General features: G+C 38.7%; 1 protein-coding gene across 2 annotated transcripts in view; it reads left to right on the top strand.

Annotated features, from left to right (window-relative positions):
• WDR70 (WD repeat domain 70) overlaps positions 1-22,239 on the top strand; it is a 308,541-nt gene extending 286,302 nt beyond the window's left edge. For both annotated transcript variants that reach the window (XM_047730059.1, XM_047730060.1), the window contains 2 exons: positions 2,198-2,360; positions 22,053-22,239. In XM_047730059.1, coding sequence (XP_047586015.1) covers positions 2,198-2,360; positions 22,053-22,140 — 251 coding nt within the window. In that variant the 3' untranslated portion in view covers positions 22,141-22,239. The remainder of the gene's footprint in view (positions 1-2,197; positions 2,361-22,052) is intronic.
• Positions 22,240-23,249: the final 1,010 nt, after the last annotated feature.

Here is a 23,249-nt window from a genome sequence, read left to right on the forward strand (position 1 = left end):
CAGACACATTTTCAGGTTTTTTATTATTAAGTATAAGACAACAAAAAGTATCTGTGAACATTTTCAATTTGCCTTGCCCCAAACTTAGAAATGATGCTTTGTAAGTAACTTTGAAATGTTTGATTTATTCTTTGTCCTCACCAGGATAACGAAAACGTCAAATTTTAAACATGATCAGCTTAAAAACAGTTGGCATTCACAACTGTTTCCAAACAACTTTTGAAAAGCCTTTCTAAATAGGCACCGTATCTGAAGTAACTCTCTTTCCTTCCCACCTTGCCTCCATCCACTTTCTACATAGCTTTTATTCTCAGCTCCTCTGGCTTTCACACTGCTACTGCCCCCAAATCTTATAAGCTCCCCACTGTCCATTTGCATTTCCAGAGAGTTATTCTCTGCATTCTGACTCTAACGCACTTTTGAGCATCCCACCTCTCTTCCCTCCTCCTCCGATCTTCTGATACGACTGTCAGGTCACTCCTGCCCGCAAATGCCCATTGAATTGTCCTCTTTCTGTACTTTTGTTCTGAAACCATTCTGCTCATTCTGAAAATGACCGCTGCCTTCAGAGCTTTCTCAGATTGGATCCATCTCTTCCTAAAGAGCTCCCCAACCACCTCAGTACTATAATAGTTCTGTAAGTACTGTAACAGTTACTGGCCATGCAAATTCTTTCACAACTAATTATTTCCTGCCTTTTTTAGTCTCCTCTTATCTTGATTTATAGAATTAATCATATAGCACAATTTGGCTCTTCATGTGTAGTTTTGTTCTGTTTTGTTTTGTTTTTCAAATCTTCCTAAAATGTCATAGATTTTATGGGTACCTGGGTGGCTCACTGGGTTAAGCATGTGCCTTCAGCTTAGGTCATGATTCCAAGGTCCTGGGATGGAGCCCCATGTCATGCTCTTCGCTCAGTGGGGAGTCTGCTTCTTCCTCTCCTTCTGCTTCCTGCTCCCGCTGCTTGTGTTCTCTCTCTCTCTCTCTCTCTCTCTCTCTGACAGATAAATTAATAAGGTCTTCAAAATAAAAGCCATACATTTTTTTGACTACCAGGCACCAGACTAGCTGTTGGAGATCCAGCAGGGTGCAGATCCCTGCCCTGACAGAGCTTCTGTCTATGAGAGCAGTTCTAGTACCATAAAATAACGTGAATCAGGGAATTCAATTTGTTTGTTTTTCTCTCCTACAAGATACTTGGGAGATGGCAAGCCCTAAGATATATTTGTTTAAAGCTATAATAGGCATCTAATGAATACGGGTTAATTTTTTTAAAGATTTATTTATTTATTAGAGAGAGAAAAAGAGAGAGTGTGTGTGTGTGCATGCAAGTGGTGGGGAGGGGCAGAGGGAGAGAATCCTGCAGCAGACTCCCTGCTGAGCGGGGAGCCCACCTCAGTGCTCCACGCCAGAATCCTGAGATCCTGACCTGAGCCAAAATCAAGAGTCAGCCACTTAACTGACTGAGCCACCCAGCTGCCCCAGTATTGGTTATTTTTATGAATTGAATTTCAAATGTTCACGCCTAAGGAATCTTTTCAAGGCCTACACATGGCCAAGTATTTGTAATTCTTCCTTGCATTGGTATCACTATGTAGATGAAACAGCTAAGACATACTTTAAAAAAATCTCTACTTAAAAATGTTATGGGAGGGGCGCCTGGGTGGCTCAGTGGGTTAAGCCTCTACCTTCAGCTCAGGTCATGGTCTCAGGGTTCTGGGGTTGAGCCCCACATCGAGCCCTCTGCTCAGTGGGGAGCCTGCTTCCTCCTCTCTCTCTGCCTGCCTCTCTGCCTACTTCTGATTTCTCTCTGTCAAATAAATAAATAAAAATCTTTTAAAAAAAGTTAAAAAAATGTTCTGGGGAAGTTAAAGTTTGTTGATTTCCTACTTCGGTTGTGATGATCATAAATGAAACCCGAAGAGATGATACCGAAGTCCCCCTGAGATTTCTGTGCTTCAGGCCGGGATCTGAAGAAGCCCCAGAGTGCTCCAAACCTTGATCGTGTAGGGAATGATAAAAATTGGGTAAACCTGAAGCTCTGGCCTCACTCTGTTTCTCATGTCACCTGCCACCTTGGAAACCAGCACTGAGGAATTCTCAACCTTTTCAGATAAGTACAGGGCATACAAGGTAGTATGCGTCTATATTGTCATGCTCATTCCAGGTCTGATCTGTGTTTTTTCCTTGGGAACAGGTCGTGGTGGCCGGGTTGGAACCCATGGGGGCACTCTGTCGTCATACATTGTGAAGAACATTGCTTTGGACAAAACTGATGACAGCAATCCCCGGGAAGCCATTCTGCGGCATGCTAAAGCAGCTGAAGACAACCCGTATTGGGTTTCTCCAGCATATTCTAAGTAAGGAAACAGACTTTGAAAATAGAAAAAAAATATATTATGTTGAATGAATTGGAAAGAATATAACGACGCTACTTTGAGGTTCTAACTCTCCATTTCTTGTTTTATTCTTTTTTTAAAGATTTTTAAATTTATTCATTTGACATACAGAGATCACAAGTAGGCAGGGAGGCAGGCGGTGGGTGGGGAGCAGGCTCTCTGAGCAGAGAGCCTGATGCAGGGCTTGATCCCAGGACGCTGGGATCATGACCTGAGCTGAAGGCAGAGGCTTTAACCCACTGAGCCACCCAGGCACCCCTCTTGTTTTATTCTTGAGCATGAAAAATAAGCCAAGTACTCATAGTCCTGAACCTAGCTATTTGTTTGTATCTTAGGACTCTAGAATGGTGCATTTTTAAAGTAGGTCAATTCCATCAGTTATGACCTAGTGTAAACAAATTATGGGAAGTCCATCCTACCTCTGACGAGAAGGAGGAAAAGCACTCCCCGCATGTGTTATCTCAGTTGAAGAGGGTTAAAAGCCCATGGAGAGGAGCAGCTTGTAGGTCTGTCATCACGGACTGCTTTTCAGCTACAGAACTGTGTCCGTAAGGAGCACATGCGTTGGCAGAGTAGAGCCTGCCTCCGCGGATTCCCTCAGGTGGCTCAACATGGGTGAACATGTAGTGGTTCTTAAAGCCTCCAAACCAGGCACATTTACAGTAGAGAAGGGTCATATTGTAGAATTTTTTGTTTCGTTTTATTTTGAGCACTTCCTTGCTTTCCAGTACCATACGATGTGCCAGAGTCATCTTTGGTTTTCTTTCTCCAGTCCTGGAATCAACTACTTCTTCAAGGAGTCTAGGCTTCTTTTGTTTGAGAACATGTTTAGAAACCAAGACATTGGTGCTTGATGTCCCTATTGCTACCCAAGTGTCATTGCTTTTAGTTCCTCCTTTAGGTCTTCTTAGCTGACAAAACTTGAAAAAATATATATGTATACTAACCTGTGCTTCAACACACATACACATATGTACATATATATATACACACACATACACAAATCTGTATTCATATTTTTAAAACTATGAGTTTATACTGATGCCTCTGATTTCAGTCCTATACCCCTGGTTTCATTGTACCTTTCTCATTCCTGTATTTTTAACTTCTTTCTCCAATAATGAAAAACCCAGCTCTCATTACTGACAATATATTCACTTATTTATTCACTGCTAGTTTCCATATAAAGTAGTTTCAAAATTGCCTACCCATACACCTGTGAGAAACATTTCCCCAACTAGGATTTCTTTAACCACATTCATGTAGTTTTTTTTTTATTTGTTTTGGGGTTTTTTGGATTTTTTTCTTGGTTGTTTTGTTTTGTTTTTTGTCCTTTTGGCCTTATAGTATTTGGTCAAGAGACTGGTTTTCATAGTTACTTGGGTGAGATATTTTCTTCTCCACTCCTGTCAGGGTAGTTCTAGAATTCATTTGAAATGCAGCTAGGGTCATTTGTTAGTGTGCATTCCTTTTTGGGGTTTCCCCTATGTTCTATTTATTTTGGAGGTTTGTGTAGGGTGTGCAAAATATTACTCTAGTGTTAGGAGTCAGGGCCTTAAAAAAGACTCGTTCTTCCCCTCTGTTCTCACATTTCCATGCCGCACTTCTCTTGGTCCCTTCCCCACTCACTCCCGCGGGTAGCCTATCTCTTTAGTTTCTGGTCTACCTCTCCCGTAGGTCTTTTGCACAAGTGAACAGATTTGTATTTTCTTCTACCCTCTCCTTTCTAACATGAAGGATAGCATAATATAAATACCCTTTTGGGCTTTGCTTTTTTCACTTAGGATTATGCCCTAGAAATCATTCTATATCAGTTCATAGAGCTCTTTCTTGTTCTTTTTCACTACTGCATAGTACACCATCGCAGGGAAGTATAGTTGATTCAACCACTCTCCTATGAGTAGACATTTGGGTTGTCCCAGTATTTTGCAATTTCTAACAGTGATACAGTAAATAATTTGTGCATATGTATTTTTATATCATTGGAGGTGTGTTTAGGTTTTTATTTGATGTCTTTATATATTATTAAAATTTTCTCTTAAATTTTGAGAAAGCTGGAAACTGATCACTTTTCAGAACATTAATATGCTGGGAAAAAAATCACTTATGAACCAACTCAACAGACATGTTATACCAGTATCAGTGCTCTGTCTGCTAATCACTATGAGCTATTTGCGTAAAAGAAAAACACACGTTTTAGCTTGGGTTCCTTAGAAGTAGGTCCTGAGACAAAGATTCATATAAAGGTGCTTTTAAGATTCTTTATTATTAGGATGCTTATTAGGACGCACCCATAGAGAAAACCAATAGGGGAGTAGAGAAGTATAATGAGGCCAAGTAAGGGTGTATCAAGCAAGGTTTCAGGGACCAGCTCCCCTTTAGCTCAGTCTGCAGGGTAACCCTGGAGACCCAGGTCAGAGGCGTGGTGACTGGAGTCCTCACACTCCAGTATCTGTTGATCCTTGCTAATGGCTGGAGATGGGGCCCGGGGGATGACATTCCCAGGTACTTTCAGCTTTCCAGGGCTTCAGCAACGTGCTGACAGCCCTCTGACAGAGAGAGAGAGAGCTGCTGCTGTTGTGAGTGAAAGTACCCCACACAAAAATGCTGAAGAGATTTGTGGGCCGCTGGTGGGGAGCGCTGCCTCCTCCGCTGTCCGTGTAGAGGAACAGACTTGACTCCGTACTGTCAGGGGCGGTTGTTCACAGTGTGTACTAATAACCATACGGTACAGATGGAACATCTCTGAGCAATTAGTTGGATAATATTACAACAGCTAAGAGGGTCATATTAAGGCTGGCCAGCTAACTAGTGTGCATTTAGCCCTCTTTTGTATAGAATTTGTGTGTGTGTAAGCTAATGTATGTCAACACATCATTGGCAGTCAGATAAGCTTATAGATTATGCCTCTGTTGACACTTCTGTTTTTAATGGAGTCATTATTTTCTATTACTATTAGGGGTTTTTTATACTTAAAGAAATTTGTTTAGAAACAGGCAAAAAAATTAGCTGAGGAAAGAAGAGGAAACAGAGCCATGTTTTAAGATTTGCTAAACATAGTAAGCATCATTTGGAGAAAAATTTGGCACTATCTATACAAATTTAAAATGCAAATAGCCTTTGACTTGGCAATTCTATTTCCAGAAGTTTTGCACATGTGGGTAAATACGTATGTCCAAAGATACTAAGTTCGGTATTGTTTATGAAAGCAAAAGATGGGAAATAATGTAAGTGTCCTTCAGTGAGATATTGTTTTAGAAAAGTACAATACATCCATTTAATTAAAGGTAACAAGGAAATATAAAGAATGAGCTAGGTATATATGGATGGATGTGTCCCAATCTCCTTAAGTAAAAAACCAATAAGCAAAAATAGGAACCTGCTTGCAAAACATGCTCTCTGTATACCTGTGTTTTTACACAGTGAATGTACCTACTCGCATATCTGATCATTTATACATGAACTCCCCCTGGGAAGAAATACAATAAATGTAGGTGGTGGGTATCTTTTAAGTAGGAGAACAAAGGAGTGGGGAGGGGGGCGGGGTAGGGAGAGCAGCGTGAAGTGAAAGGGGCCCTCGAAGTTCCATAGTCTGCCCATGAGCACTGCTGGATTTTTTTCACTGTGCATCTATTCCTTAAAAATCTCAGACATGTAAATGACATATGATAGTAAAGTTAGATCCTTCATCAAAATACTTAGTTGTTAAAAATTAGAACAATAACCTGGAAGTTCTAAGGCCAGCTTCCTGGCCTGGATTCTAGCAAGGACTTACTATCCAGTAGGTTCTAAAAGTTATCTTCTCAGTGTCTTATTTTCTTCAGTGGTAAGTAAGGTCTTTGACACCTTCATTTAAATTATATATTGTTAATATCACCCAATAATCAGTATTATTTCAGTATTTATGGAAATACCTCAGTAATTTACTTTGCATGTAAACACACACAAACCTATTTGTTGTGTTGGTATTTAATTGTTCAGAGATGTTCCATCTGTACCGTCTGGTTATTAGTACACATTGTGAACAACTGCCCCTGACAGTACGGAGTCAAGTCAAACTGCTATTCGATAGCAGTTTGCTATCAAATGTATTTTAATGTAGTCAGATTTAGGAATTTTTTCTTTCTTGGGTTTTGTTTTAGTTAGGAAGGCCTCTGCATTCAAGATAGTTCTTCAGATTCTCCCATCTTTCCATTAATACCTTCTTTTTAATTTTTTTAGCATTAAATCTTTTATTCACCTGAAATTATTTTAGTGAAGGGAGTGAGAAAGGTATCTTCATTTCCTGTGGCCACTGGAACAAATTACCACAAGCATGGTGGCCTGAAAGGCAGAAATGAATTCTCTCACAGTTCTGGGGGCCAGAAGTCTGAAATAAATGTCTCACAGGGGCCACACTCCATACAGAGGCTCTGGGGGAGATCTGTTCCAGGCCTCTGCTAGCTTCCAGATTTTGCCTGCAAGCTTGGCTCAGAGCCACCGTGACCCCAGGCTCTTCTCAGTTCTCTCTTTGACTTTTGCTTTGTGTGAGTTTCCTCTTCTCTCTTATAAGGATACCCATGACATCATTTGGGGCCCACCTAAGGTAATCCAGGATTATCTCCTCATCTTAAAATCCTTAGTCATATCTGCAAATCCTTTTTTTCCAAATAAGGTCGTATTCACAGCGTCCAGGGATTTGGGGTGGATATTTCAGCCTACCACAGTAGAGCTCTAATTTGATTGTTTCCTGTTGGTTAGCCAGTTGGTTAGCCAGTTGCTGTAACATTTTTTAATTGGATAATCTAGTTTTCCTCATTGAATTGAAACCACATGGTTACACACATGCACTTCCATTTGAATTTGAGCCCACTTCTGGGCTCTCTGTTGTGTTCTCTTATTTGGTCTGTTCAAGTAGCAGTATCAGACTGTTTTCATTGTTGTTGGGCTGCCTGTTCTCGTTCTTCTTAGTAAAACTTTTCCATTCTGCAGGTTCCATGACTTTAACTATCTAGTAAACAGCCCACCCCCCCCAATTCTTGGTGCTATTTGTATTGGAATTGAGTCAATGTATATATTAACTTAGACTGAGTTTTACAATATTGGTTTTTTAAAACCAAGAGCAAGGGGGCACCTGGGTGGCTCAGTGGGTTAAGCCTCTGCCTTCGGTTCAGGCCATGATCTCAGGGTCCTGGGATCAAGCCCCGCATCAGGCTCTCTGCTCAGCGGGGAGCCTGCTTCCCCCTCTCTCTCTGCCTGCCTCTCTGCCTACTTGTGATCTCTCTCTCTGTCAAATAAATAAATAAAATCTTTTAAAAAAATTGTTTAAAAAAATAAATAAATAAACCAAGAGCAGGGTATGTCTTTCTATTCAGTCACATCTCTGTCTCTCAGTAGTATTTTAAAGTTTTCTTTATATAGATCTTTAACATTTTCTTTTAATTTTGTTTCCAGTTATTTTAACTTTTTGTGCCATTGTAAATAGAACCTTTTCTTCTGCTGAGTTTATAACTCCTGTGTATATGAAAGTGCTGTGTGGCCACATAAATGTGTATTATTAATGCATATGTAGGTAGTTGCTTTATATACAGCTATATTTACCCTGTTTTCCTCTTGTTTTCAATAATTTTCCACTCAATTTACTTGTAGTTTCCAGGCAGAAAATTATATCCTATGCAAATAATGATACATTTACCTCATTCTTTCTAATTATTTTAATTTACTTTTATTTTAATTAAAAACTTTTTTTTTATTTGAGTTTAGAGGACACACAATGTTACATTACTTTCAGGTGTGCAGCTTAGTGATTTTACAAGTTTGTACATTATGCTGTGTTCATCATAAGTGTAGTGGCCCTCAGTCCTGTTATGTCACTGTTACAATATCATTGACTATATTCCTCATGCTGTGCCTTTTATTCCTGTAACATATTCATTCTATAACTGGGACCTCTGTCTCCCCTAAACCCCAACCCCCTCCCCTGTAGCAACCATCAGTTTGTTCTCTATACTTATAGGTCAAATTCTGTTTTTTATTTCTTTATTCATTGTAAGGTTTTGTTTGTTTGTTTGTTTGTTGGGTTTTTTTAGAGTCCACTGGTGAATGCAGTCCTACAGTGTTTGTCTTTCTCTGACTAACTTAGTTCACTTAGCATACCATCCACGTCCATCCATGTTGTCTCAAATGCCATGAACTTATCCTTTTTTATGGCTATGTAATATTTCACTGTGTATATATGTGTGTGTCACATCTTTCTTTTTCATTTGTCTAATGATAGATATTTAGATTGCTTCATATTTTGACTATTGTAATTAATGCTGCAGTAAACATAGGGATGCATTTATCTTTTCAAATTATTGTTTTTGTTTCTTTGGGTAAATTACCCAATAGTGGAATTACTGGATCGTGTGGCATTTCTATTTTTAATTTTTTGAGGAACCTCCATACTGTTTTTCACAGTGGCTGTACCAGTTAACATTCCCACCAATATAGTCCATGCCAGCACTTATTGTTTCTTGTGTGTTTGAGTGTAGTCATTCTGGCAAGCGTGAGGTGATATCTCATTGTGGTTTTGAGCTGCATTTCCCTGATGATCAGTCTGTTGGCCATCTGTATGTCTTCTTTGGAAAAGTGTCTGTTCGGGTCCTCTGCCTGTTCTTTAATCAGATTGCTAGGGGGAAGCAGTTGGTGTTGACTTATATAAGTTCTTTATGTATTCTGAATATTAATATCTTCTATTCAGTAGGTTGTCATTTTATTAATGGTTTACTTTGCTGTGCAGAAGCTTTTTATTTTGATGTAGTCCTACTCATTTATTTTTGCTTTTGTTTCCCTTGCCTCAGGAGACACATTTAGGAAAATGTTCGTACAGGTCGATGTCAGAGAAATTACTGCCTGTATTCTCTTTTAGATCTTTGGCTTTTCAGGTCTCACATTTAGGTCTTTAATCCATTTGAGGGTTTTTTGTGTGTATGGTGTAAAGGGGTCCAGTTTCCCTTTATTGGATGTAACTGTCCAGCTTTCTCAGCACCATTTGTTGGAGACACTGGGTTTTCCCCATTGTATAGTCTTGACTCCTTTGTCATAGATTGATAAAGCATTAGAGTGTGGGTTTATTTCTGTGCTCTCTATTCTGTTCTATTAAACTATGTGTCTGTTTTTGTTTCAGTAACATATTGTTTTGATTACTATAGCTTTGTAGTATGTCTTAAAATCTGGTATTGTGATACCCTCAGTTTTGTTCTTTTTTCTTGAGATTGCTTTGGAAATTCGGGGTCTTTTGTGGTTCCATACAAATTTTAAGATTATTTGTTCTAGATTTGTGAAAAATGTTGTTGGTATTTTGATAGGGGTTGCATTGAATTGCTTTGGGTAATATGGACATTTTTTTTGAAGATTTTATTTATTTATTTGACAGACAGAGATCACAAGTAGGCAGAGAGGCAGACAGATAGAGAGAGAGGGGGAAGCAGGCTCCCTACAGAGCACAGAGTCCGATGTGGGGCTCGATCCCAGGACACTGGGACCATGACCTGAGCCGAAGGCAGAGGCTTTAACCCACTGAGCCACCCAGGTGCCCCTAATATGGACATTTTAATAATGTTTGTTCTTCCAATCCATTAGCATGGAATATCTTTCCATTTGTTTGTGTCTTCAGTTTCTTTCATCAGTGTTTTATAGTTTTTGGAGTACAGTCTTTCACCTCTTTGGTAAATTTTATTTCTAGGTATTTTATTCTTTTTGGTACAGTCATGTTGTTTTCTTAATTTCTCTTTCTGCTACTTTATTATTAGTGTATAGAAACACTACTGATTTCTGGGTATTAACTTTTGAATTCTGCAGCTTTACTGAATACATTTATTACTTCTAGTAGTTTTTGTTGGAGTCTTAAGGCTTTTTTTATGTATGGGACCATGTCATCTGCCAACGGTAATGGTTTAACTTCTTTATCAGTATAGATGCCTCATTTCTTTTTCTTGTCTTATTATTGTGGCTAGGACTTTTAGTACTGTGTTGAATAAAAGTGGCAAGAGTGGACATCCTTGTCTTATTCCTGATATTAGAGAGAAAGCTTTCGGTTTTCAGCACTAAATGTGATGTTAGCTGTGGGTTTTTCACATATGGGTATTATAATGCTGAGGTATTTTCCCTCTAACCCCACTTTGTTGAGAGTTTTTATCATAAATAGATGTCGCCCAGTTTTTGTACTAGTTATCTAATTGTATTGACTAATACTGCTAGCACGGTATTAAATAATGTCATGATACCACACATCTTTTTCTTAATTTGAACTTTAAAGGAGTGACTCCATTAGGTTAAATCAAGTAATTTCCCTTTTCTAGGTGAAAAAAAGTCAAATATTGGCAATATCACATTGTTCAATTTAATGATATTTCTCCATAAAGTATAATTTTTGAAAACTCGTACATATAAGATGTTACAGATGAATCCATATCTTTCTCTTCTATTTATTCAATAATGATTTATTGAACACTATGGGTCAGGTACTGTTCTAGATTATGGGGATGCAGTAGTTTTTATGGAGCTTATATTCAGGTTGCCAGACACAGACAGTAAAGAAGTCCCTAAATTTTAGATGATAGCTAGTGCAAAGAATAAAACTAAAATAGGGATAAGAGGATGTAGAGTGACCAGGGGAAGAAAAGGTTACTATTTTTTAGATATGGTGATCGGGGTAAAAACCTCTGCTCTGTGATTCTTTACTTGAGTGAAGGAGTGAGCCATGTGGATATCCAAGGGAAGAGCACTCCATGCAAAGAAAACACCATACAAAGACCAGAGGCATGTTCCTCTGAAATAGATGCTGAATGCTATTGCATTCATTTATTGTATTTCACGAAAGTGACCCTATGACTTTTCTACTTTGATCAATGAATATGATGAAGTATATTATTGGCTTTCCTCATATTGAATTATCCTTTCATCTTTGGTATGACCCTCACATAGTTATGGTTTATTCTTTGTTGTGTGTCAGACTGGCTTCAGAAAAATCTTGTACGCTTTTCTGTGTATACTCTCAAACTGTTTTGAATACCATTAAACCTATCTACGTTGTAAAGATTTGATAGAATTCACCTGTGAAACTCACAACCTGGTGCTTTTGTGGAGGAGAGGGTAAAGAGTAATTTCTTGGTTTCTCTCTTTTCCATCCCCTCATGGTAAATACTCTGTTTGGATTTTCCAAGTCTTCTGTGTCTGCTTAGTAATTAATATTTTCCTGGGATTCATGCATCCAGATTTTCAGCTTTCTTTGAATTACTTGAAGCAGAAGTTCTTTTTGTTTTTTTTTTGGTGAGCATTAACGGATGATATTTTCCAGCATTATAGGTAGTAGAATTATATTTACAGTTGAATAATGTGCTTGCTTAAATATTAGCTCTCCCAGGTGGGGAGAACAGGCACTGTCCTGTCTTTTACCCCACATGTGAGGAGGCTGAAGCTTGCGGTCCAGAGTGACTGCAGCAGCACTGGACTTCAGCTCCAGCCATCCCTCATCCAGTGAGCTCTTCAGAGGGCTGCACTCTCTCTTAATATATATACCCTTCCGTGGTGGCATTTTCCTCCCGTCTCCTTCCAGGCCATTTGGTCACCTTCCACTTCTTGCATACTAAGTTCATGGCCCTGTCTGTGGCATGTGACTCGTTAGCCAGGACTGTGGTGCTATTTCTCCTGTGTTCACCTGCTGGAGTATACTATTTACTGCCAAGTGGCAGAGTCTCTGAAGGGAAGCTAATATTTAAAAGGATCTTTCCGTAAAGGTCACTGTAATTGAGAATGTGTGTCTGGTTGTTTTTCTTCACTGCAATTGACTTCTGTCAGTGATGAAATGAAGATTGACTGTATCTCACTTTATCACAGAAAAGCCCCATTAGGCATTCCATAAATCTCCGTGCTTGCACATGACACGTACCCACCTTCTTTCTCCAGTGATGATAATGAACGGTCTTTAAACACTTCACCTGTGCCGATGGAGGCCTCGAGTTTCATTCCTGGCACCAGCAGTGTGATGGCCATGGAAGTTTTTTTTTTTTTTTTCTTTTTTTTTTTTTAAGATTTTATTTATTTATTTGACAGACAGAGATCACAGGTAGACAGAGAGGCAGGCAGAGAGAGAGGGGGAAGCAGGCTCCCTGCTGAGCAGAGAGCCTGACGTGGGGCTCGATCCCAGGACCCCGAGATCATGACCCGAGTCGAAGGCAGAGGGTTTAACCCACTGAGCCACCCAGGCGCCCCGGCCATGGAAGTTTTAAAACCCAGCAGGATCACAGAGGCCCCTAGTGCAGCCACACGTGGGCAGATTCAATTACAGTTTCTGGTTAAAAGAAGTGGCTGTGCGGGGAGGGAAGAGGAGCTGGCTGGAGGGCGGGCAGGATATAGATCCAGAATGCTATTAGCTTACACATCACACAGAGATGGACGTGTGTGGGAGCCTGGCCCCAGGCCAGCAGCCTGCCATCCTGACAGCTCTGTCAGCCATGGTCACTTTTCCTGCCAGAGAAGCTGCCATTCTCACTGGTTCTGTCCATGTAGTTTTCAGTGTGCATGTCTTGTCAGATACGGGATACCTGGATGTATGTGTGTGTGTTAAAATACCGATCCCATCTGTAAAGGATCCATTTAAAACCATGTTGAGTTAGTAGGCAGTATTTAAAGAGGTCATTCTTTGAGCGAGTAAAGGTTTGTATATTGTTTTTGCCAAGAAGAGACATAAACCCACAGAGGAAGGTGTAACTTTTTCCCTAAGTTATATTTAGGTGACTGATTGTCCCTGTCCAGCATATCCCTGTGTAGAGGCCAGCATTTCTCAGAGCAGTTCTGTGGACTGCCTTGTGTCAGAGTCAAGGGTGGGAGTAGGGGGTTAAAGATGCAGGTTTCTAGACTGCTCCTTACACTCAGCTAGATTCTGTGAGCTTGGGGCTGGAAATCTGCATCTTAAGAAGTTTCCCAGGTGACTATTTTGTGTACTAAAGTAAACCACAAATAAACCACAAATGATTTACCCCTTTAAAACGTGCAGAATAGATTATTCCAATTATAGAGATTTATGCTGAAGAAACAGATTATTTGCACAACCAAGTAATTTCCCTGTTTTTTTTTTAAATAGCAAGGTGCTGTCATGTATTTAATATATAAATTATTTTGCTAAATGTATTATTCTACATACAACTTTTTGAAAACATTTTGTATGAGATGAGGAATCCATGATAGCAGAAGCAAAGGGTATAATAATAAAAACAACGACACTTTTATTATATTTACAGTGTGCCAGCCCTGTTTGAGAACTGTATTTATATTATTCATTTAATCTTCTCAACAGTGCTATGAAGGAAGCGGTATTATTGTCCCCATTTTACAGATGAGGAGATTGAGGCAGATTGAGGCTTGTAAACTGACCAGAGCCATATAGGTAGCAGGTGGCAGAATTGGGATCTGAGTGCAGGCTGTCTGGCTTCAGGTCAAGCTTCTGCCCTTGATGACTATAGTGTACTGCTTCTCATCACAAAGCAACTCATGGCAGTTATGAGAAAAAAAATTGAGTACTAGTGAAGCTGAAAAGACAACCCTGTGAGCCAGCATGGCAGAGCCAAGCACTAGACTAAGAACCAGAAGTTCCAGGGTGTTGCTCTCGCCCTGTGCTTCGCTGATGTGGCCTGGGGCTGTTTCCCCGTGTGTGAGGAGAGCCAGGCTGTGGTAAAGTAAGGCCCAGCTCTACAGTTGAGAGAGGGAGCCATGACACCTGGACGGCCTTAGGCCTGTGCACTCTTCAAAGATTTTATCCTTTAACTTGTTTAACCATTTGGTGATAAGACAGATAATGGTGATTTTAGAGGGTTCTTTTTTGTTTTCCTTTTCCTCTGTTTTCTCTTTCTGTTTCCCATTTCCACAGGTTTCATGTTTGTCCCCTTTCCCTACCTTCATCCAGGCTTTGAACTCACACACTAGCATTATGAGTTAGTGTGCCCTCTTTAATGAGTCCGAGATATGTTTATCTATTTTTCCAAAATATTATGTGTTCATTTTTTGAGGAAAATAGAAACAGCATGTTGCGTCTCATCTTCTTATTCATCCCTAATATTTTTAAAAAAATATCTTTGATTAGCTCCTCACCAGAAAGAAGGGCTCATTTCAAGTGGAATCTTTGGTCAAGCCCCTATTTAATCTTAATAATTCTGCAATTGTGATGACTGGGTCACAGTTCATCCGGACCGTATTCATTCTAACAGGGTTAACAAGTGTGTCAGATTGTCAAGACATGGCTATAATTGACTTTGGCTTTGAGGTTTTCCTTCATAATAAACAATGGGCCCTGCGCCAAAAAAGCTTGTGGTTTATACTCACATACTGATGACTGAATATTATAAGTGATTTCTCCTCATACTCATTCTGTGACCCTGGAACTGCCTTTATGCTTTTTAAATGAATCATATCAGAAGAATATCCCTAATTAAAAAAAACATGACCTGTGTACTTTCCAATGCAGCTGAAAACATTCTGAGATTCTTCTGGAAAGGGAGTGTAAAAGTCCTAGGTTAGAGCTCAGTCAGAAGAGAGAAGAAAGCTCTGCTGACAGTTTGAATATCTCGCACCAGCAGTGCACCCCAGAAATGTCCTCATAAAATATTGCAGGAGGAATTTGTATTTATTACTATTCTACACCAAATTCCCCTGGATGGAAACACTGAAGGTGGGACTTAGTTTTTGTTGGGCTTCTGACATTTTTCCATTAACACATAGTTGCTGGGAAAGACTTGCTTTGTACAGATATGTGTGAGAATTCCATTTAAAAAATGTCCCAAGGGGAAAATTATTCAGCACATAGTATCATCTCATCAGAATTGATAGATTTGAGAAAGACATTTGCTTAAGCTTTTATCTTTGCTTCATGAAATATTAATTATTAGCAAATGCAGAGTTTACTGAAGCTAAAACAAAATGAAACAAAAAAACTTTCAGCCCTTCTCTGATTAGTTTATTGAATGGTTCATAACAATAACTATGTTGATACGTAATCTGTTCTTTTCTTGGTAACTCTAGTAAACAAATTGATGTATGTAGTCAAGTGAGAAATGTTTACTGTTCACCAAGTGAGTTAATCAAACTGGAAAACAAGTTTCACACCAGCTTTCTGTAAGTTTAAGTTTTCAGTTAACATTTAGAAAAATGGGTTAGTGTGGGCCATCAACCAGTAAATTAGATAGTCTGGATAAAGCTGATTTCAATTGTGGGTTACTCTGCTGGTTCTCAATGAGGTTTACCAGGTCCCTACTGACCTGTTGAGCAGCTGCCTTGATTATACCCTTGGCTGAATGGAATGTTCCCCTTACTACCTTTTCCTTCAAATCAGTCTTTTTATAGGCTTTTGTTTTGGGGCAACTGACACAAATCTTCCATGAGACTAGAAGTTTGAGTTGGCAACTTCGTGTCTCTCGAGAAACAAGGTATAGAATCCTGGAGGAACTGATTAAATAGAAGACACAGGAATGGGTCAGAAATGGTAATGCTTTCTTAAGGTTGTGGATATATTAAGGATATATTTCTTGCTCATTTTTTATTTCTATGTATATTTCCTGAGTTCTTGCCATGTGTTCAGTGCCCATTTGGTTTGGTTTGGTTTTCTCTTACTCATAGGAGCACCCAACAAAGTCTATATAAAAATCAGCTACAAATTCTGTTTCTTTAAGCAGCTCAGAAAGGAATCCACTTTTGTGGCCAGGGACGATGTTAATAGAGACTTGAAGTATTTTTTGTTGTTGTTTATTTGTTGGTTTCCTATTGGTTTTAAGAGCAGGGGCTTCTGGAGCAACTTTTAAGTGTTTTCAAATCCATTAGCATTTTTTTTTTTTTTTGCATGTGTCATTTTACTTCTGCTTGGCATTGTTGATTTATTTTTATAGTAGTTTTCTATGTCAAGGGCCAATTAGGCTATCCCCCAGGGAAGAAATCTTTTGGTTCTGTTCCTAACTCTTCCTAATCATCTCTGTTTCTCATTGTCTTAAAAAGTAGTGACTGCAGAAACCCATTTTAAATGCCCTAGATAATCTGAACTGAATTTGGGGGGTGGGGGGGCGTCTTTGTCATATAGGAGTTTCCAAGTTTTTTCAAAAGAATAACTGCTGGAAATAAATTTAAAGATAACAGTTGCTGAAAAGAAAGAATAGCTTCAGGATTTAAAGCTGTAATCGTCTCAGTTTGCTTCTCTAAAACACTGGCATTCTCTGGACTAGATAGAGATGTTCAGTGTACACAAGTCAAATACTTTTTTTTTTTAAGAACCTAGTCTTAGTTCAGCAAACAACATAGAGCTCTTATGTGAATGGTGCTGTGAGAATGTTGGTATTGGGAACAGGACGGATTGGAACAAGGGAAACTTCTCTCTCTGGGCCACATCTCCCCCCACCTGCTCATGCCTCACTCCCAGGGATTAAAGACTGCTCTTTCAGGTGTGGACCTGTGAGGGTGCGGCCTCAAACCCGGTCCCTTACTCAGTCTTCAGTGCCATTATCTAGGGCGGGCTTCTCCCAAGGTGAGAAGTACTTCCCTCCAGTTAAAGGAAACTCATCCTGTGTCAGAGTTGATGTTAAGAAGACAGACTCTTACTCCACAGCCTGGTTTCAGAGCCCTGCTTTACTGCTTTCTTTCCCCAGCTGCGGAGGGGGGAAGGTGTTCCCACAGGTGCTGCTCAGTGCGCTCTACCAAGCAGTACTCGTGAGGGGAAGTGTAGGAATTAAGAGTAAGCACTTAGGAAATTGTAGAGCAATTTGATTCATTTTTGGAATCGAATTCAAATTTGGATTTGCACTTTGCAGTCTTTTTATTTTTCTAGAAATATGGTACTTATCTGCAAGGGTTTGGAAATTAGAAAACAAAGCCTGGCTGTGCACCACAGATGGTTTGAGAAGCACTGCTCTAGGCTGGGCCACAGATTGGAGGCTGAGGCCTTTTCTAGGGTGCTTCCTGTTTATTCTAGAAGCAGGTTCATTATTCCTTATTCCCAAACCCAGGAGTCTGGTTCTTCTTTTTTTAATCAAAACAAATTTTTTTAATGTTGGTAAATATACATAACCTAAAATTTACCCTCTTAACCATTTTTAAGTGTACATTTCCATAGTGTTAAGTACACCAGTCTACAGAACTCTTCTCTTCTTGCCAAACTAAAATTCTGTAGTCACTAAACAAGGGCTCTTCCTTTCCCCCTCTATCCAGTCCCTGGCAACCACCATTCTGCTTTCTGTCTCATGGATATGACTGTCTCGGTACTGCATATAAATGGAATGACACAGTATATGTCTTTTTGTGACTTGCCTATTTCACTTAGCATAATGTCCTTAAGGTTCATATTCGTGGCATTTGCCAGAGTTTCTTTCCCTTTTAAGGCTGAATAAATTTCATTGTACATATCACCACATTTTGTTTTCTATCTATTCTTCTATCCACGACACTTAGGTTGCTCCTACCTTCTGACTATTCTGATAATGGTGCACCGAACATGGGCGCACAAATATTTAAGACCCCACTTTCAAAGTATGGGGGCATATTTCCTGAAGTGGAATTGCTCGACCACATGGTAATTTTATTTTTAATTTTTTGAGGATCTACTGTGTTGTTTTTCATAGAGGCTGCACCATTTTACATTCCCACCATCACTGTTCAAGGGTTCCAGTTTCTCCACATCCTGGTCGATACTTGGTATTTTCTAGGTTTTGTTTGTTTGATAGTAGCCATCCTGCTGGATGTGAGGTGTTACCTCACTGTGGTTTTGATCTGCATTTCCCTAGTGCTTAGCGATGTTGGGCATCTTTTTATGTGCCTGTTAAGTCTTTTGCTCTCTTCTTTGGAGAAATATCTGTTGAAGTTCTTTGCCCTGTTTTTAACTGTGTTGTTTGGGGTTTCGTTGTTATTGTTGTTTTTATTGTTATTGTTGAGTTTAGGAGTTCTTTATATATTCTAGGTAGTAATCCCTTATAAATATATAATTAGCAAACATTTCTCTCCTTTCATAGGCTGCCTTTTCCGTCTGTTGATTCTATCTACTGATGCACAGGTTTTAATTTTATATAGTTCAGTTTACCTGGGGCTTTTTAGTGTGTGTGCTTATGCTTTTAGTGTCTTCTCAAAGAAATCATTACTGTATCCAATGTCATAAAGCTTTTCTGTAGTATTTTATAGTTTTTGCTCTAGGTTTAAGGTCTTTGATCCATTTTAAGTTAATTTTTGCATATGGTATAAGGTGAGGGTCCAGTTTTATTTATTGCTTTTGGTACAATTTTGCCAGCACCATTTTTTGAAAGGAGCCTACTTCTTACATGTAGGTGTTCCCTACCTGGCCAATAAAATGAAAGACAAAGTGGTAAACAAGTACTGCTGGGAAAATCTGGACACGAGCTTCTCCTTGGGGGAAGGGCAGCCTGGCTGTTTGAAAGCTAAATGTCACGATTTGATGTTGCATATACATAATATGATTCTTTTTCTGGCAACATTGTTATTAGTTCAAAAACTGGAATTTAAAATACTAAATTGCATGGAGTTCCTCAAAGAGACCATTCTACCTTCCAAACAAATTCATATCCCCTGAGTTAAGATACCTGGAGAGGACAAAAGAAACTGTTGTGGTCTGGTAATTCAGCACAACAGTCTAAGTGATCCTGATGTAAAAGTTTAATCAGTGAATTTTGCTTAATTTAATTTAGTGCTGGGGGAAGAGGTATCTCCTTTGAAAACTAATATATTTCCTTTTTCTTTGTCTTTGTCTGGGCTACTAGGAAGTTGAGTGTTGTATTGTTATGTTTACCCTTTCCTTCTACTCATTGGTTTTGATTTTCTTTATAAGTCCATTTTACTGAGGTATAATATGTACAATAAAATACAAAATGCACCCATTTCAAGTCTTGACAAATGTATATACCTATGTAATCACTTTAGTCAAGATTATGGACTATTTCCATCCCCCCAAAACATTCCCCATGCCTCTTTACAATCATTACTCCCTTTCTGCCCCCCTGTGAAATAGTTCCATTCATTCTATGTTCTTCAAGTTAGCCACCAACTTGTAAAAAATACTTTGGAAAGTAGGTAGAATATGAGAGCAATTACTTAAATGAAATGGCCCTTTTAAGATTTAGGTTTTGTTCTTCCTGTGATCTGTCATTTATTTTTTTTTTAATATCCAAAAAACACCATTACAATTCTTAGTACTTAAGCCTTATTCCAACTAACATTGATGAGCTGTTGTCTTATTGCCAGATATGGTTACAAGACCATGTTATTTTTTTTCTCTTTTCAAAGAGTTTTTTTAAACTACATTTGTTCCCATATAGGTCTTATCTGTACCTCAGTGGTCCACATCTTTGCCAGAAAATGAAATATGTAATGAGCACCAGTTGCCCTACTGTCACATGTTAGAGAGCCAGCCTAGGAGGTCGGGGGGCTGCTTTCTAGTAACTCAGCAACTCATGACCTATGAAAATCTGCAGCTGTTTTTGGAAATATTAGAGCTGTGACCTGTTTATAGATGTCATAGCAGTGTCTTGAAGTGACAAGAATTTCAACTGACTGGATTGTGTATGGGGGCACCTTGGACTCCCAGTAAGTGTGTGGGTCATTAGAGAGACAGGCATGAGGAATTCCAGAATTCCAGAATGATGCAGAATGATGGCTTCTGCATCAGAGCAACATCGGCCTGAATGTGGATAGTATATATTTCTTCCCAGAATAATAAAGAGACAGCAACAAGTAACATAGGTTTTAACCCTGTTTTCACTTGTCAAAGAAAAGGAATGGCTATTGTCATTATTTTAACATTCTGGAATTACCTTGATATAATGAATTGAATTCAAGATGAAGATGTAAACAAAAATATATCATCTTCAGATACAGTGCTTTAATATTTCCTCGTAATGTGTGCAGCCACTCTGGAAAACAGTAATGAGACGGTTCCTCAAAAAGTTAAAAACAGAACTACTAAGTCTAGCAGTTACACTACTAGGTATTTACCCAAAGCATACAAAAATACAGATTTGAAGGGACACATACATGTACCCTGATGCTCATAGCAGTATTATCAACAATAGCCAAACTATGAAAAGAGCCCAAATGTCCATCGACTGATGAATGGCTAAAGAAGATGTGGTATATATATATGAACATACACATATACATATACAGAAACACACATACATATACTTACACATACATACATAAACAATGGAACATTACTCAGCCATCAAAAAGAATGAAATCTTGCCATTTGCAATAACATGGATGGAACTAGAGAGTATCATGCCTAGTGACCTAAGCTAGTCAGAGAAAGACAAATACCATATGATTTCACTCATATGTGGCATTTAAGAAACAAAACAGATGAACCTATGGGAAAGGAAAAAAAGGAGAGGATAAACCATAAGAGACTCTCAACAATAGAGAACAAACTGAGAGTTAATGGAGAGGTATGGTGGGATGGGCTAAATGGGTGATGGGCATTAAGGAGCACACTTGTTGTGAAGAGCACTGGGTGTTGTATGTAAGTGATGAATTACTAAATTCTACTCCTGAAACCAAAAAAAAAAAAAAAAAGAAAAGAAATAAAAAAGCTTTCTAAAAATATTTCTTTGTAATGTGATAGAGCTGGGGTTTTTTAAGATTTTATTTATTTATTTGACAGAGATCACAAGTAGGCAGAGATGCAGGCAGAGAGGCAGGCAGAGAGAGAAGGGGAAGCAGGCTCCCCTCCGAGCAGAGAGCCAGATGCGGGGCTCAATCCCAGGACCCTGAGATCATGACCTGAGCCGAAGGCAGAGGCTTAACCCACTGAGCCACCCAGGCGCCCCTATAGAGCTGTTTTTAAAAGGGAATCAGCAGTAGCATAACTGAAAGGAGCATCAATTATAACTATTTCACATATTCTTGAAAGTATTTTCTGTGTGAATGGTGTATAAAAAAAAGTCACTGAACCAGGTGTGTTTACAAAGCCCAAAGAATCCTAACACAAAGATTGCTTGAGGTACCGTGTTCCCGTATTAACAACAGCAGTAGCCAGTGATGTATCCTAAAATGCTTGAGTCTTGACATTTCCATGCACTGAACTGGGTGTTGGAGAGAATGTCCCATCTCTTTGTTTGGTTGTTTCATTTTTGTTGGCAGTGTTCAAGTTACTCTATATGCTATCAATTATTTTAGACTCATTAAATAAGAAAGCGATTATCTCAAATTCTCCTGTTCATGTGTACCATAATCACATGTATTTGGACTACTTAAGTCTAGGAACAATGCAGAGAGCTGTAAATAAAGATCATGTGTGTTCTTGCTTGGTAACTGTAATGTGGACTCCCAAAAAGTCCAGTTAGCATGAGTTTGAAGTAGAGGGTGGTTATGAATATATGAGATTGTACTGAATTTGATATATTTTCATTTTATTTAAGAAAAGGACAGCATACATGGTCTGCCACAGAGGGAAATCTTTAAGAGACTCTTTGGCTCTTTGGATGAACAAAAGTAAATTTTTGTTATCCTTTTCTGCCAGAAGTTTAATGATTGATATTTAATGATTGAGATGTAGTTGATTCCCCAGATGTGCTTCCACTTGATGAAAGTAGCAAAGTCTAATCTAATAAGCACTTGCTGACTAAATTTTTCCTCTTTTCATTAACTTTCTTTTAGGACTCAGCCCAAAACCATGTTTGCCCAAGTTGAATCTGATGATGAGGAAGCAAAGAATGAGCCAGAATGGAAAAAGCGTAAAATTTAAAGACTCTCACATGAGAGCTGTTTGCATGAAGGGGGAGTGATATTGGACAGGTTGTTGTTGTTGTTGTTTTTAATGAAATAAAAAGTACATTTTTATGAACAACTTTTGTAGTTTGCATTATTGAACCATTCAAAAAATTGGTAGCTACCCTCCACTAAAATTGTGCTTACATTTTTTTAACTACAACTATGAGTCTGTATTATAAATAAATAAGAAACAGATTCTTCGCTCATTACCAAGTAGTTTAGGTATTTGGAAACTTTATTCAACTATTAATGGTCTTGTACAGATTCTTACAACGTTGAGGGCGGGAGATGTACAGTGAAATGGACATGTGTCTTGACCAACTCTAGGAGCATAATATGTAGATAGACATCAAAAAGTTTAATATTTCTGTGTAATTTCACAAGTTATTTACATGATTATAATTAATTAGGCTGAGTTCAGGCTAAAAGCATTGCCATACTAGGAAAGAACATGTATCTGATTATCTTTAAGCAGCAGAATATAGTTGTTAGGATGTAGGAAATAGGCTTTGAAGTCAGACCCATGTGGGTTCAAACCTTGGCTCTGGTCTTTACTGTCAGGTCCCCTTGGGAGTTATTAAATTCTCTCTTCCAGCCTCCGATGATGATAGCACCACCATCCTAGGTTTGTTACAGGATTCGATGAGACACTCCTTGGATAGTGTTTAGTATATTACCTGGCATGTAATAAATATACACCATTTCCTTTTTTAAAATAGAGCTAATGATAACTACTTTGCTTGATTTTTATCACTATTAAAGTGGAAAAGTATGGAAATGCTTTGTACTTATAATTAGAAGACATTAAAAATCATTCTAAAAGATCCTTGTCCTTTTGTGACTAGAAAACTAAAACAGAAGTTGGCAGTTTGTCCAAAGTAATAATGAGTCAATAGAATAAAATTCTGTGGACTGCTTTCACACAGACCTGAGGTAATACTGCATGTCAAATAGTCCCCCCTAGAAAATTCAGGAATTTTTTAATCCTTTTGCCCTTTCCCCTCTTGCTCTCATTTGTCCTAGTGAATTAAATTATTCTAAAAATGAATGATGATCAAAAATGTGTGTTGGAAAGTTGTAGTC

The sequence above is a fragment of the Lutra lutra genome, chromosome 5 (genome assembly GCF_902655055.1).
Source record: "Lutra lutra chromosome 5, mLutLut1.2, whole genome shotgun sequence".
Lineage (NCBI taxonomy): Eukaryota > Metazoa > Chordata > Mammalia > Carnivora > Mustelidae > Lutra > Lutra lutra.